We start from the raw sequence: 15,804 nt of genomic DNA on the forward strand, positions 1-15,804 counted from the left end.
GCCCCCCCTCTCCAAAAAAAAACAACCCACTATCTGATGACTCCCCGGCGCGCAGGTGGACGTGGTACGGAGCCTGCTGCTGTAGCATCACCTTCCTCGGCGCTGCCGCTGCCATCATCATCACCACCATCCTCCTCCTCCTCTTCACCAACATGTCCTCGTCGTCGCGCAAGATTTCCTCCGAGTCGTTCAGCAGCTCAGTAGGCTCGGACTGCGGGCTCGAGAGCCCCGGTGGGGACGGAGGGGACGGCGCCCTGGAGCCGGCGGACGAGAGCCGGGGTTGCCCCTTCGCCTCCTTCTCGTCGGCCCACAGAGCGGCGCTCTGGAACGGCCGCGGCCCCGGCGAGAGGCCGGCGTGCCCGGCGGGCGACGAGCAGCAGGGACCCTGCGTGCCCCACAAGAGGGCAACCAGGAGGAGGCGGGTGAACCTCGACTCGCTGGGGGAGAGCCTGAGGCGACTCACCTCACCCACGGTAGGCCTCGCAAAAAGGGGGTGGGGGGATGAATTATTATGCATAAAGTTGCGGCTATACATCTTATCTTTTAAATGCACGTAGAAGGGGGGCTTAACCAGGCTGCTAAATGTGCTAACTGTGGTCCAAAAAACAAACAAACTTTGATTTATTTCACGAAGATTGTGCAAAACTGTTCGTGCATTTCCACAAGGAGCTTTGTTTGTAAAAGTTCAGGAAAGGAAGTGGCTTTCACAGATTGTTTTTTTTTCTGAAATCTTACAAAATGTCCCTTTCATCAGGATATGATGATGATGATGTGTGCTGTGCTGTGCTGTCTAAGAACTAAACCTTTTTTTTTCTCCCTCCCCTCCTTCATCTCTGACAGCCTGAATCATCTGGCAGATTATATAATAAATATGTTGTTGTGAGGCAGAACAAGAAATGCCCTTGCCCTGTCTGCACATATAACACAGTGTGTGTGTGCGGAGTGTGACAGATGAGCCTCTGTGTGTGTGATTTCTGTGTCTCAGTTGTGTTGCAGGCTGTAATGGAATAAATCGGCTATTACAACCGAGGCCCGTTGTGATGGATTTGGTTTGCAGTGACATTGTCGTTTTAGGTGGATGGGTGTGAGATTAGATTGCATTTATTATTTAATTTTTTTTATTTCTTTTGCTTTGAGATTTGGACTTCTGTTTGAACAAGTTGCCATTTAATCTTACAGGTGGCTTCAAACGTTCACACGCAGACTTTTTACGGCATTTTGCAAGAAGCTGTTATCAAAGCGTAGGGCTACAGCGCCGTGCGTTCTCTGTAAGTGACACTGTTGCAAGATGTAATCCTCCTTTTAGCCATCTGTGAGTGCCATATCGCAAACACTCAAACAGTTTAGATAAAACTTGGACAGATTAAGTCGACAAAACCCCGTTGAACTTCGGTGCAGATCCCAAATGTTTTAGAAAAACATCGTCACCCTCTGGCAAAGGTGGAGCGATGATGTTTTTTGCCTGTGTCTGTGCCGTTAGCAAAATATGTCACAAGTTGCTGGATGGATTTTAGTGAAACTTTCAGAAATTAGTCACTGGATGAACGTCTACAGCTGATTAGGTTTTGGAGACAGCCCGTTTCAAGACGGCCGCCGCAGCATAGCTTTCTTAGCAGACCTGAAAAATGGCCCTAACTCAATTGGTTTCACAGATATGGAGCTAAAATTTGGTGTGGCAGTCGCTGAGGCTTGTCCCTAAACTGTCATTTTGCAGGGTATGTAACACGTATCAGACGTTAAGTGGCAGATCTGCTTTTGTCTAACGGCAGCCGACAGGACCTAATGTTGCCTCTGTCTACTCCAGAAATGTAATTACAATCAGATCTACTCGTGTCCCGATGATGGGGCAACAACACTGTAAGCCTATTAATCTGCACAATGGCATTATTGAACTGGCCCTCTGGCATTTGGCATCTGAAACTCTATTGTGGTTGGTCTGGATTATGAGCTTGGCTTGTTTGAATTTGTATAAAATAATTAATTTGGGCTTTTTTTTTTTTTTTTTTTTTTTTTTAAATTTGGATACTTTGCTGCCAGTAGACTCGTCTATGTTTGCATTTTGTGCTCAGATCAGGAAAAAACTAGAGCGTGCTTGTCGAGTTGATACCATTGTTGTGTAACCACTTAGCACTTGATTGTAGCGCTCAGTGGACTCGGTTAATAAAAGGACATCCCGTGTATCCTTTTGTTTCTTTTCTTTGGTTTTATGCTTCCCATCCGTCCATCCATCCGCCTGCTTCTAAAGACCCAAATCAACATGGTTTTAGGGTCGACACTTGGCAGACAGAAACTGGTCTCCGCTCACAACGAGGTGACTAACTCTACGTTTAGAGTTTGGCTCTGGGCACTTTGTACAGAAGCTGAAAGAGAAAAACATATTGTCACGACATTATCTCAAGTGGACGAGTTGTTACGTTGCGATAACAAAGCTTGGTTTCTTGAAATAAGCTCAGAGAATGCGTCAAGATTGTCAGCTACCACCACATCAAACTGTAGCTCAGTATCTGTAAAAACTGACAGAGTCATACCGTCTATTTGATCAGAAATCAAAACTGATTGGAGCACATCCATCACTGACCAGCACATTGTTACAGATCAAATCCAAGTGTTAGGAGAGCGACACAGAGCCGTGTCACCGGGTGTAATACAGGAATCCCTTTGTTTGCACCATAATCATTTTATCTCATAAAACAAAGATTGTTTTTTTTTTTTAGATGACATGTCAGCAACTGTGGAACAAAAAAACAACAACCTTTATTTTCTTTAATAAAACTATCTTAAGAAAATCAGATTAAACCTAGCAGCAGGTGCTGTTCTTCTTGGCTTCTGTAGGTTTTTGTTACACAATAGTTACTTTATTATTTGGTAGAATTGCTGCGGCGGCCATTGTAACCTTCCCTTCAGATTGTTTTGTGTTACTTTTTGTCTTTTTTTAAGCCTCTCCTTCTGGAATTAATCCGCTTTGATTAGAGGAAGGCTAGACGTCTTGGTATTCTCAGTTTATTTTGAACCGGTGTAAGTCACTCGCTGGCGTTAAAACAAAAGCGTTCATTAGTGACGTGACCGCACCAGGGGAGGAAAAGCAAGTTTTGCATAACAATTACACATGTTTGGAGACAATATTGTGCTTCATAAACCTATTTATAGCTGCGCTGTGCTCAGGACCAACCTAAAAATACAGATGAAATAAAACAAATTGTTCCCACTTTGTCGCTCAGCGCTCATTTATTCTCTTCCTACTGGGATCCTTCTCATCTTTTGGATGAGTTTCTGTCGTTTTTTTTTTTTTAGAAACACTGGCAATGCTCTGAGCCGCGTTAAAGCATCAGCACCCACTTCTACTTGAGCGTCACACCGGTTCATGCTGCTGGACATTTAAAGCAATAATTCAATGAGGACATACTCCGTGTTTTTATGAACATTATTGCATGTCCAGTTAGATGTAGTCTGATTTAATCCAGTTCATTCTTTTTTTCAGAGTAGTCCACTTCAGTCCAATTATAGTCCAGTTTATTAGTCAGTCTGTAAAATTTGATAAAAATCAGTTCAGTGAAAGACGGGAGAGGGGCAGGTTTAATGCACTCTAAGCTCATGCGTTTCTGTTCGTGGAAATCCGTCGCACAGGCAGGCAGGCAGGAGAAGCAGATTCTTTTTCACTAGAGTAAAGCATGACTAAGCAGCCTTTCATTGTAATAAGAGAGACACCGCCATTTGTCAGCAGTCTTCCCTTATCGTTGCTACAATCACCTGAAGATCTAATTTAGTCGAACGCTTTGAATTTAGTTTTTTGCCCTCAAACTCCCAAGAACTACGTAACCTTGGTTTGGTTACTAGCCGCTAACCTGCACCTCTGGAGCCACATGTGGCTCCTCAAACCCTCTGATGCGACTTCTCGTAACTCGGACTAAAAGCAACACAAACCCGAGGCTTTTTTTTATTTGTAAATGCGCAACAGGAGAAACAACACCTTCAGCAGCTCACTTGTCCAAACGTTTATCTGCGTGAAGAGTGAGACGAATGACACGAGTGGGTTAGGGTTCCAGACATTAGCGGATGTTGTTCCCGTCATTTCAGAACCAGAACCAGCTAAACGTGACTCGAGTTTTCACCAAAACGTGTTTAAAATTCAGTGATCAGTTTGACTGTTGAGGTCATAGTTTGTTAGCCGGTTCTCCATTTTGTTTATTAACGTACAGTACAGTTGTTTTCCAGATTCACCAGGAAACACACATTTTTTCAACATGCATATGTAAGGACAAATTGCTGAAACTGCAGAAATTAGTGTTGCGCGTCTGTTGGGTATAATAAATGCTAAGGTTTCGAAACATGGCCCGCAGGAACCAACAGCTAGTTTCTTATAAAAATGTAAAACAGAAAAATGAAGGCCTGCCTGTGTTTTCAGTACATAAAAGTTTTGGTTTTGAAGGCTTTGACCCACAACTTGTTTAAACACGCGAGTCGCAGACCCCCTCCACTGACTGGATCCTGCCACCTGAACAGGTGTGACTCAGAGAGAGTAACGTGCGCCGGTGGTGTCGAGACGTGTAAACATGCCAGAGATGTGACACTGCAAACTAATGGTGATGTATGTGTACGGTACGCTATGTGTGCACACGTGTTCCTGTAGGTAAAAACAATCTTTGCCTTGTGTGCACACATTTTGGTACGTGTCCCGAGTTCAGCGAATAGCGGCATTAAGGACACAGAGTTTCTTGAGACAAGTACACAAATATATTAAGTGTCTATGAAGAGGTGAAGAGTGGTGAGGGTTTTTATTTTCCTGACAAATAATCTGTATATAGTAGATCTTTGCAGAAAACGCCCATCCTATAGCTGTTGTGGTTTTGTAAATTTCAACCCCACAATTTACACGTTTCTATCGTTGCCACTTCCTGTCCGTCTGTGTTACGCAGATGCAAACGCAGAAACACTCAGGAAATCTCTTCTGTATCTGTCCGGAGTGGTCGGAGGCCTCGGGATGACCTCTCCAGCTGGCACGCCGTGTTCCAGTACTGTCGTAGCAGCCGCACGCTTCAGCCATATCGCAGATAATCACATTGGACCCCGCCCACTGAAGCTTAGGCTGCCAGCAACGCAGAACGCGCCAGCTGCACGCGCAGACAATCGAGCTGTGCATCTTCTGATGATCTGGAAATATTATTTTCGTCCCGTTTCGTTTCTTCTTCTTCTTTTTTTGTCTTATAGAGATTTAAAACGAGGAAATATTAAATACTACGCAAATACAAGATCTTCTTATATGGAGCTTGATTAGTCAGTTTTTTTTTTTCCAAAAAAACACTGACACGCCTTAAATATCTTGTACTTTTTGCCAAAATTCAGAAAGCTCATCACTTCACAGATATTATTAGGATCTTTCACATTTAAAGGACCCTCAAACTGAGCTGCTAAATGGGATTCAGTCATTATTCATTTTGTTCGCACCTGTGCTTTCATGTGATTTGTCAACACATCCTTGGAGAAGCATGCACATTAAATATGACTGTTAGGTGATGTTTTTGCTGGGGTTTGCTGCTCTGCCTAGTCGTGGCACATTTTCACCTTGGCACAAAGGAAAACTCTAAAAAAAAAAAAAAAAAAACACATTTCTGTAATTACCATCTTCATGGGTTTATTATTGCACCGAAAGTAGACCCTCTGCCCTCGTTTTAATGCTCTGGAAGAGACTCACACATTTGGTTTTCAACCCTCCCACTTTTAATATTATAATCCTAATCTCTTGGCTAACACCCACACTCAGAAACAAACACAAGTACAGCACGATAACAAGACCTGACACAGAATACATCATCTCTCAGTCCATTTATCTCAACTCTTCGCTGTGTTTTCAGCTAGTACCTCTTTGGGAATGAAATTATTGGTGAAAAAAAAAAAAAAACAATTTGGAGCGTGTTTAGTATTTTATTCTTTTTTTTTTTTTTACATAGCTAACAGACTTGGTTACAGAGTTTTTCTGCTTATAAATACAATTTCTTTTTTTTTTTCTTTGTCAGCCATCATCATCATCATGCATAGACTCTGGTTCATTCCTTATTTGAAAGTTTCTTTTGTTGGTAAATGATTCAGAGAACAACGTTTAGTGGATTAAACCAACTTTCCTCGGAAAACTGTTGGTTAGTGCTAAATGCAGTAAAAAAAAACAACTTGTCTTTTGCTTCCGGATTAGGAAAAATCCCAGTGGCTGCATCTGCCGAACCTACAGACATTCACCAACAGACGTGTAATTGTTGAACATAAACTCTCCCTTTTTTCCCCCAAAGTTTTGTTTTGCAATTAGAAAGTATTTGCAGCTTCAGTATGGCATTTTTTTTAAACCTACATAATTTAAAAAAATTTTAATTACAAGTTACATATGAAAAAGGTCAATAAAGGAGAATGTTTATTTAAAGCACTGCATGTTTTTCAAGCAAGGCATGAAAAAAAGTTATGTCACTTCACTTTGTCTTGCAGACACAGACTGTTCAGGAAGCTCTTCAGCGAACTCTGCAATTCTACAGAAAACAAGAGATCAGGTACGATCCGTCCTACATTTAGTTCTATCCTCAAGTATATTCCTTCTTTGTTTCACATGCTGTTATATCTCAGGTATCCCTGTCATTCATTCCCCATACGTTTGCCTTTGTTTTTCACACCTGTCTGTCACACGTCACACACCTGTTCAGACTTGGGGAGCTTTTCGCCGTCTCTGGTGCTGCTCGTTCTCCCTGCCACCCGTTCTCCCCCCTTCCTGTTTTGGTCTCACAGACACAAGGAAAAAAAAAATACCCCACAACAAATAAAACAGACAAACACACACACCTAGATGCACTCCTTCACATCTTGTCTGTGCCCTGTCAAAACAGTGAAACCCAGTAGAGTGCATTCAGTCAGGCAAGACACTTTGAAAACACTGCTCACGAGGCGCAGGCTGCATACAGATGCAAAGACGCCGGTTTAGGACCGCTCGGCTTCACGCTTCGACCTCAGTCGTTGTCACTTACTGTGACTGAATGTGGGGCTCAGTGGCTGAAAGAGTTTCCAGATGCACGGCTGCTCTGAAGTTCACCGTATGCGCCACTGATCTGAGCTCCCAAACCGTGATTAAAAAAACTTTACTTGCCATTTTCAGCATGCTTTAAACAAGACGGGCATTTAAGTGTCGTACCTCCTCTGCTTCTTACCCAGACATCACTCCTTACGTATCCATGTAACATGTTGGATAAATAAGGTTAGCTCTTTTCTTTCAGCCTTCCTTACTGATCTCATGCTTGATGGTGGCTTTGTGTGCTTGATTTATGCACCTGACAGGTGTGAGGAAGTTGAAAGTGATGAGAGGCGACGAGAAAAGAAAGAGGAAAAGTGCCCATTTCTAGAAAATTCCGGTTCAGAGGAAGACGTCCTACAAATTCTTCAGTACATGGGCACAATATTAGGTAAGCATGTGGGATGAGGTGAGATGTGTGTGCAGTGTTTTGTGTTTGCCGTTTAGAAAAGAGGGGATTAATTGAAATATGGTTTAGTGTAGTTTTGATTACATAAATATACATTAACTAGGTGGCTTGTACAATTTTTTTCTGCCTCTTTCAGTTTGTATGGTCTCTGACAATTGATCATTTTGTCTATAATGTAAAACAAGAGCAAAATGCAAAATCTAAACACAACTTTCTTCGATTAATAATTGTTTATGCTCACACAGGTATGAAATTCTCCTCAAAGTTCTGACTTTAGAAACAGCTTTTTAAAAAAAATTGAACATACCGTATTATTGCAAAGGTAGTGCAAATACACAACTGTTTACACATGCAAGAACACACACTCACACACACATACAGAACGTATTACTCATTGTGGAAGCTTCACTTGTCTCTAAAGCCCAACATTAAACACACACATTCATGATGATTCATTCAGTACAGCTTCGTCCCCCTTCTGTAGCATCTAAGATTACCCCCTGCCTCTGCGTCTGAAGTCCCTGTAGTCCATCTGCTTTGCACTAAGTCGCTATTTTAATTTTAAACCCTTTTTCCTTCCAACCAAAAACGTCAGTAATTTCTTCCCTGGTAATGCTGGTTCTTTACGGTCTGGCAGCTTCTTAATTGTCTTTGGCCTTTTATTTATTTTATTTTCAAACCAAAAAAATGTCAGAAGTAATTAAAAAAGCAGCCTTTCTTGAAGAAATGCATACCACCTTCCATACCAAAAGCTTTCAACAATGATGGTGCACGATCTTTTCGTGCTTGGAGTATGTGTTGGGGATGACTCTCAGCTCATGCCATATCAAATTTTAGCTCAACATCTGTAAAAATGACCGGGCTATAGCAGTTTTTCTGTTTCATAAGCTGTGGTGGTCATCTTGAATCAGGTTGACGCCAGTCGTAGATTTACACCCAAGAGTTTCATTAAAATCTGTCTTGTGGTTCATGGGATATTTTGCTAACAGGCATACACAGATAATTACATGATCACCCACGGCCATGAAAGGCGGCACAGTCTTGTAATTGCCTGTGCCAATTCAGGGACTGAAAGGGCTGCTGAAAAGACCATCAAGGTTAGAATAATTGGATGTGTCTGCTGTAATTAATGTCTTGTTCTAATTTTTAGTGATTATTGAGCTTTAATTTCCACACAGAGGACAGGACATTCTGGAATATTAAAAAAAAAAAAGTCTTTGTACCTGTCTCAGGTTTAGTTGTTCAATCTGCCCGCAAATAATGAAGCCATATTCATGCATTTTTAAAAAAATTATTTTCGTTTTTTTGCCTTTCAGTCTTCAGATTTGTTACTGATGTTTGTGTCCACACACTTCCAGTTCAGAGTCTCTCTTTTTTGGAACACAACCGTGTCAGATCTCACTTTAAACCTTGTTTTAATGTAAGAAAAATCCTTTTTCATGTTTTCAGTTTTTTTTTTTTTGCAACATTTGCTTCTCATTTTAACACTTAGCAGATCTATATACTGGATGTTTCACAACCAAAATCTGCAGGGAAAGATGTGTTTTTTTAAAGGAAATAATTTGTTGTAGTTGTGTTCATATTTATTTGAAAATATACTTTTCTATAATCTTTTAATCCTGTTTTTTCAGTAATTTCTTTAGTTATTTGGCTTATGATACAATCATTTTTTCCCATCATTATTCATTTTTTCCAGCGCTTTGATGTTTGATTATTTTGATGTTTTTCTGTGGTTGATTTGCTTCTAATTATTTTTTTGCTTGATTAAAATCTTGGTCTAAAAACATTGTGGAGTAGCTGTAACATCAGGGTTCAGATAAACTGTAACCAATCTAACATCTTATGAGCATATTTCTTCACTGAGGATAAAAATCTGTACTGTATCTTCCTAATCATATTACTTTATATAGCTTTATTTATTTTGCTGGGGTTTGAATTAGTGTGTGTTGGCAGTAAAGGTGTGTAATTGTTTGTCACTGTCTGATGTTGATGTTCTCTGTTTATCCTCTGCTCTGCTTACACCGGTGCTTTGCGTCCCCTCTCACAGGAGTACCGTTCTGTGAGCTGCGAGAGCATTTCGGTGAGGAGTTCTTTGGCCTCTGCTTTGAAGAAAACGAGCGGGTGCTTCGGGCCGTAGGCGGCAACCTTCAGGATTTCTTCAATGGCTTTGACGCCATTTTAGAACACATTCGCACCTCCACGGGGCGTCGTGCCTCGTCGGAGAGCCCCTCCTTCCAGTGCAAGGACCCCCACGAAGAGGAGAAAGGGAGAGGGAAATTGAACAAAGTTGGCAATCGTGGCGACAGAGCTGGAGGAGGGAAGGTGTTGCTTCTTCATTGTTTCAACCCCGCACCTGTTGTCGGATTAGTTATGCCAGGTTTGATTAGAGCTGTTGCCAGGCGGATCTTTCATTCAGAAGTCGAGGTGGAAGAGGTGCCACCTCTAACTCCCCTGCCAAGTCAAGATGCAGAACACACAGACTGTGACTCCACTACCCCCACTCCCACTGCGTCCCCCACTGCCTCGCCCTCCTCATCCCCGTCTCCTCCCTCTGTTTTTCCAACTTCTGTTCCTACAGTTTGTCTTTCCTTCCTAATCCAGGAGACTTGCACTCTCTCCCTCTCGTCCCTCCCAAATTCTGCCTCGGGGAGCACCGGTCGGCCCCCACTCTCACTCTCCACCAACCCCAGCGATCTGCGCATTTCCCTGGCTACGTTTTGCCGTGCCTTTCCATTTCACCTCGTCCTGGGGCCTCGCATGGAGCTGCTGCAGCTCGGAGAAGGACTGAGGAGACAGGCTCGCATTGAGCCTCACCGGAGCCTCTCTTTTAGGGACTGTTTCGAGATCGTCTCGCCCAAGATGGATCCCTCATTCCAGGGCATCTTGCTGAGGCTTGCATCCCCATTCACCATCCGGACCAGGCCCGACAGCACACAGGCTGGCACCAAAGAGAAGGTAAAGTCATCGTCTTAAAATCGTTTGTAAGTCCTGACGTTTCTATAGTCTAAATCAACATCTGAATGTTTCTTATTGTTGTTACATATTACTACAAAACTCCCAAGCATTACATTGTATGACAGCATTTATTAAGCAACACGGTCATTGTTTTTAGTTATTCTCAATCATTCTAATCCTAGATAGCCACAGCCCTTTTTAAAGTTCCTCGGAATTGTACCAGAAATGGATGTGTTTACAAGTAAAACCTGTCTGGAACAGCTTTAAAACTAGACTCACCAAAAATGTAAAAAATCTACAAGTTTGTTAAATGACTTGGGAACCTTTAGGTCACACTTCAGCCATATTACACCTGGAACTTGCTTGCTATTAGATTATCAAATGTTGCTTATTGTCTCCTTCAGTCCAGTTTAAGAAAACGGTTTGAATACTGCCAGATAGTTTTCACCAAATTTACGAAGCATACCAGCTTATGTCGAACTGTAATGCAGTTTCTGAAGTGAAAGGATAAGATTCCTGCTATTTTTGTCATAATGATTGCAGGTAGTCGTAGATGGACCCAATCCCAGGCAAACAGGAGATCACAGTCAAAACTAGAATTTTAATAACTTTTATGGGCAGGATTTAAAGGTAGTTATACTAGACAAGACTCAACAATCAGGGCTAGAACTAACAGTATCTAACCAAGAAGCCTAAATACATTGAGATGGGTGATTAGAGGGTGATGAGGCAGGAGTAACTGAGGGCATTTAGAGGGTAAGATGCAATAAAAATAACATAAAACAGAATAACCAAAGCTACTCTGAGCCTATTACAACCTAACAGGAATAACTCAATTAACCTCAGATTTATGCTATTGTTTTAATCAACCAGTGCTGCACACCAAAGTCCAGATTCAGAAATGCAATAGTCTCAGACACAAGCATTATTTTTCTTTAGGTCTACACATCATGACGCTACACTGCCATCCAGGGATGATTAAAACTTATAAAACAGCAAGTTTCCACACACGCACCCCAAGCATTGACATGTCAACAAGGGGTGGTATGCGAGAACCTGTACATCTACAGGATTTACCCTGAAGTTCTTGCAGAGATTCTGCTCCTAGCCTCTACAGGTTCCCAATCAGATGATCAGGGGTTCAATTCTCAGCCCCGGCAATGTGCCGAAGTATCCTTGGGCAAGACCCTGTATCCTCCTCTGCTCCCAATATGCTTACTAGTGTATAAGTGAGAATATAAAAGTGCTATATATAGAGAGTGTAAATACGTAAGGCCTGTCTGAGCGTATGTGTGAATAGGTGAATGAGAAACACATTGTAAAGTACTTTGCAGAACCTGGATAGGGTTTTAAATGTGCTATATAAGTGGGGTCCATTTACATCGAAGTCAAATGTGACCAATACAATGTGAAAACGCAGCAGCAAATCTTTTAGAGCATTTGTTGCAAGTGTGTGTGTGTGCAAGTAAGAGCTGCTGCTTCTTTGATTTTTTTTTTTTTTCTGACCTCCATGTTGATTTATTTCTACTTGCTTGTCAGTTTTGTGGGTATATTCAAATACACAAGGTGTGTATATATATATATATATATATATATATATATATATATATAAACAATCAGGAAACATATCAAGCCCTGCTTTCAGTGCTCATGACAGAACGTTTCTCCACACTCCCCCCTTATATTTCACACTGTAAAAGTGCTGAGATCATCCCGTGTGAAGTTCACATATAAATAGCAGCTACAGATGAAGTTCAGGCTAAATTCACCTGAGCACTGTGTGGAAGCAGCTATAAACTGGATGGCAGATTATTTTTTTAAGGACTCGAGGACTCGATCAGTCAAGCACGAGCTAATGTCGGTCACTGCTGTGGTCACGCGCGGGACTTTATGTACAACGGAAGAAGTAAAAAGTTGTCGTCTCTGTGCTGTGCTGGTATCTGTCATGTGTGAGTTTCTTTTCAGGCTAAGTGAGTCCAAGAAGGTCACAGCTTGACTCCGTTTACAGTTTGTTACAAACATGCCCTTTGGATACACTGTGTCCCCTGTCAAACCAGATTTCAATCTGTGAGGGGAGGATAGCACTGCTGTGGAAAACTTAAAAAAAAACAACTATGTGTAGTTTGTGTCAATAAATGTAGAAATAAGTAGACAAGAAACAGCAGTCTGTTGGTGGTACGCTGCGTGCGTTTTAAATGCCATTCCGCCACAGCAAGCCCGTGACGCCTTTCTCCCAGGATGAGTGCAGTTTGAATGGGTTCCAATTTGCTTGAAAAAACAAAATCAATCGGAACTGTTTGCTATATCCTGCTTTTTATTGATTGGCTGGGTCTCTGCAGGATGTCAGCGACAGGCCCAAACACCCTGATGCTAAACAGAAGTGACAGAGAGGAGATGGATCGGCCCAGCTGTGGTGTTGTGCTGTGTGGATCATCTCTAAAGTTAGCTGTTGAACTTCCCTGAACAGGGTTTGAAACATTAATAAGCTAGCACACGTGCTATTTGTGAAACTGTGGATTTGTGCTAATACTAAAAAAGGTCTTTACTCTTTGGGTGCCTTCTGTATTTGTCTCTAATGAAAGCCATTTTAATTAGTCCAAATTATGTTTCTTTTGTACTTATTTTTTAACTCTAATTAATACCATGTAACCTTATTTTTCACCTATGAAAGTTCAAAACACATGTTGAATAAAGACGGGCATTTTTAATCAAAGACAGTCAGAACTGTTTGGTAATTATGAATTTTTCTTCAAATATTGGTACCCCCTGTGTCCCGTCTAACACTCCCCTCCCTACTCCACCTACAGCTACTGCTACAAACTTAAGACCATCAACAGACTGTTTTAAAGCAGAGAAAACAGCTTTAACGAGCACTAATGTCGGCTGCTGCCGTTTCTGATTCAGGACAGTTGCCTGTTTTGTGTTTTTGCTGAAAACACAAAACAGGCTGACTGGGACTCGCAGTGAATCAAAGTTTAGTCGCTCCAAGTCCTGCAGCTGAAAAACCCTCTAATGCAGGGGTGGCCAGTCCTGGTCCTCGAGGGCCACCATCCTGCATGTTTTACTTGTTTCTCTGCTCCAACACACCTGATTTGAATCAATTTACTATTATATTTATTTTTATATTCCTTCATTTTCACCGGCGTAATGGATCAACATAGAAGGGAATGCATGTATCTTGGCAGAAACGTTGAGCTCACTGATGACCATAGTTTCTACTTTACATTCCTTTCAAAATAAACTAGGATGGAAGACACTGGGCCACTCCAAGTTGTTTCATATATAGTCATTATCAGTACTGTAAAAGTGTAAATTTGACTCAGTACCAATTAAGATGTTCAGGACAGCTGCAAGTGCTCGGATCAGTTGTTTTGTTGACATTGACTAATATTTTCTCCATTGAGGCTCTAAAGTCTTTATAGCTGCTTTAACGTGGAGTAATGTGTGTTTAATGAAGGCAACTTCTGTCTTCTGGCAATGCTTCACCTAAAATGGGTGTAGAGTTTTCATTTTTTAAAGAGGATTATCTGATTTCACTTATACAACTAAAATTATTCAATAAACTCATCTCTTGTACCAAAGCTGATTCAGTGAGAAAGTTTGCTGAACTGATGGGCTAACGCTAGCTTGCTTCCTCTCTGTTTTTTTGACAGGATTCTGATTATTTTAGTTGTCACACATTTTTATGTGGTTCCAGTCAATTTACAAAAGAAAATGTAAACTCTGGGCAAAGACATCACCTGGTTGTTTTTGTGCTCTTAAAGACTTTACGCTAAGTGTCAACTTAGGTGTCGGAATCGGACCTTTTGGCCACAACTGTTTGTGTAAAGGAAAGCCCGACCCTGAACTCGTTATATCACACGAACAGGAGGCTGCAGCGGTGAAATATATACGTCTCTCTTTTAAGAGTGCCAACATCATTAAACATTGTGAAAAAACACTTAGATTGTTAAGAAAAACCCCAGATTTGTCATATTACATTTACATATTAACAAGTTCCACAACATTACATGTTTTACAGTGAATTTTATTTGTTTTATTTGTCAAATTTTGTGATTCTGTTCGTGTTTTTTAACATTGTAGAAACCATAGGGCCCTTTGTTTGGGACATTTGCATACATCCACGTTCAGTCTGAGCCCATAATCCTTAGGCCAGTGTTCACGTAATGGTTCATGGAGCTAAACCGTTATGGATCAAGTTATATTTCACTTTTGGTTTTGGGTTACAGTCTGCTTCCTTACCGAAATACGCAGTTCTTTTTCTACAGTTACACACCAGATCTTTAAAAGTCAAATATATTTCGAATGAACAATACTACTCATTCAAGTTAGGCAAATGACTAGCTTTTCAGCAGCCAAGGGAATCTATATTCATGTGTGGCAGAAGCAAATTTAGCTTACTAAGTAATATCAGTTCAACCTGGACTGAAGATCATCCATCCATCTATCCAACCACAAATCCCCAACTTGTTTTTATAATTTAGTCAAAAAAAACATTCTTTAAAATTGTTTTAACAAGATTGGTCATAAAGGTTTTTATAGTGTTGAACCACTTCCCTATTTGTTCTTCCTATTAATGCCTATAGACGTTATTTTTATACGCAGTGTTACCGACTTGTTGTCGACCTAATTAGTTGTTAAATGTTCCACTCGTTTTTAATTACCAGTTTGCAGCATTTAGGTTAATAATCAGACCACACGCACGGTGCGAAATAAAGCAAAGCTTTAAGGTGGCAGAGGCATGCGAGAGAAAGGAGGATAACTAAAGAGAGGAACGAACGGCAAACTTTTAAATAAGCAAATATTATAAAAGAAAGCTCGCAACATAATGTTCTCCATCGCTGCTGAGTCGGAGCTCTTACTCTGCCAGACATGATCGTGTGTTTTGGACGCAAGTCTCTAATTGTAGAAGATGCACCAAAGCAGGAATGCTAACTCTGCTAGCTAATAAAAATTTTAATTTATGTCCTTAAAGGCTGGAGTTTAAGGACACAAAACCCCAACTCTCCTAATCGCCTGCTAAATACTATAACACATTAGAAAAAAAACCTTTTCCAATGGCCTAGTTTTTACATTAAAATACATTAAATCTATCAGTAACTATCCAAATACACATTTCGATGAAATACTGTGCATATTATTAAGTTACATAACCTGTAGTTCTGCACTTTTTAAGATTTAAATCCTTTTTTTCTTTTCTTTTCTTGTTTTACATTTGCACAGCGTGGCCTCTTTCCTGGAAAAGGAGCTGCGTTCTGTTTTATGTGCGTCACGGCCTTTTTACACTGCCTTCTCACTTCAGATTCCTTCTAATAGACACTATTAAATATGTGTTTGTGGAGCAAGAGGCCAGGCGTAGCTGTTCGTCTTCTTTCCATTGTTTTTTTTTTCTGTTGTTACC

The 15,804-nt window shown here is 41.0% G+C and overlaps 1 protein-coding gene across 1 annotated transcript in view; it reads left to right on the forward strand.

Annotated features, from left to right (window-relative positions):
* Positions 1 to 8: 8 nt before the first annotated feature.
* Positions 9 to 15,804, forward strand: part of gucy1a2 (guanylate cyclase 1, soluble, alpha 2) — a 45,716-nt gene continuing 29,920 nt past the window's right edge. The window contains exons 1-4 of the mRNA XM_017431014.3: positions 9 to 473; positions 6,469 to 6,530; positions 7,306 to 7,430; positions 9,496 to 10,403. Of these exons, the coding sequence (XP_017286503.1) occupies positions 153 to 473; positions 6,469 to 6,530; positions 7,306 to 7,430; positions 9,496 to 10,403 (1,416 nt within the window). The 5' untranslated portion in view covers positions 9 to 152. The remainder of the gene's footprint in view (positions 474 to 6,468; positions 6,531 to 7,305; positions 7,431 to 9,495; positions 10,404 to 15,804) is intronic.

Source organism: Kryptolebias marmoratus, linkage group LG2, assembly GCF_001649575.2.
Source record: "Kryptolebias marmoratus isolate JLee-2015 linkage group LG2, ASM164957v2, whole genome shotgun sequence".
NCBI classification, from domain to species: Eukaryota; Metazoa; Chordata; class Actinopteri; order Cyprinodontiformes; family Rivulidae; genus Kryptolebias; species Kryptolebias marmoratus.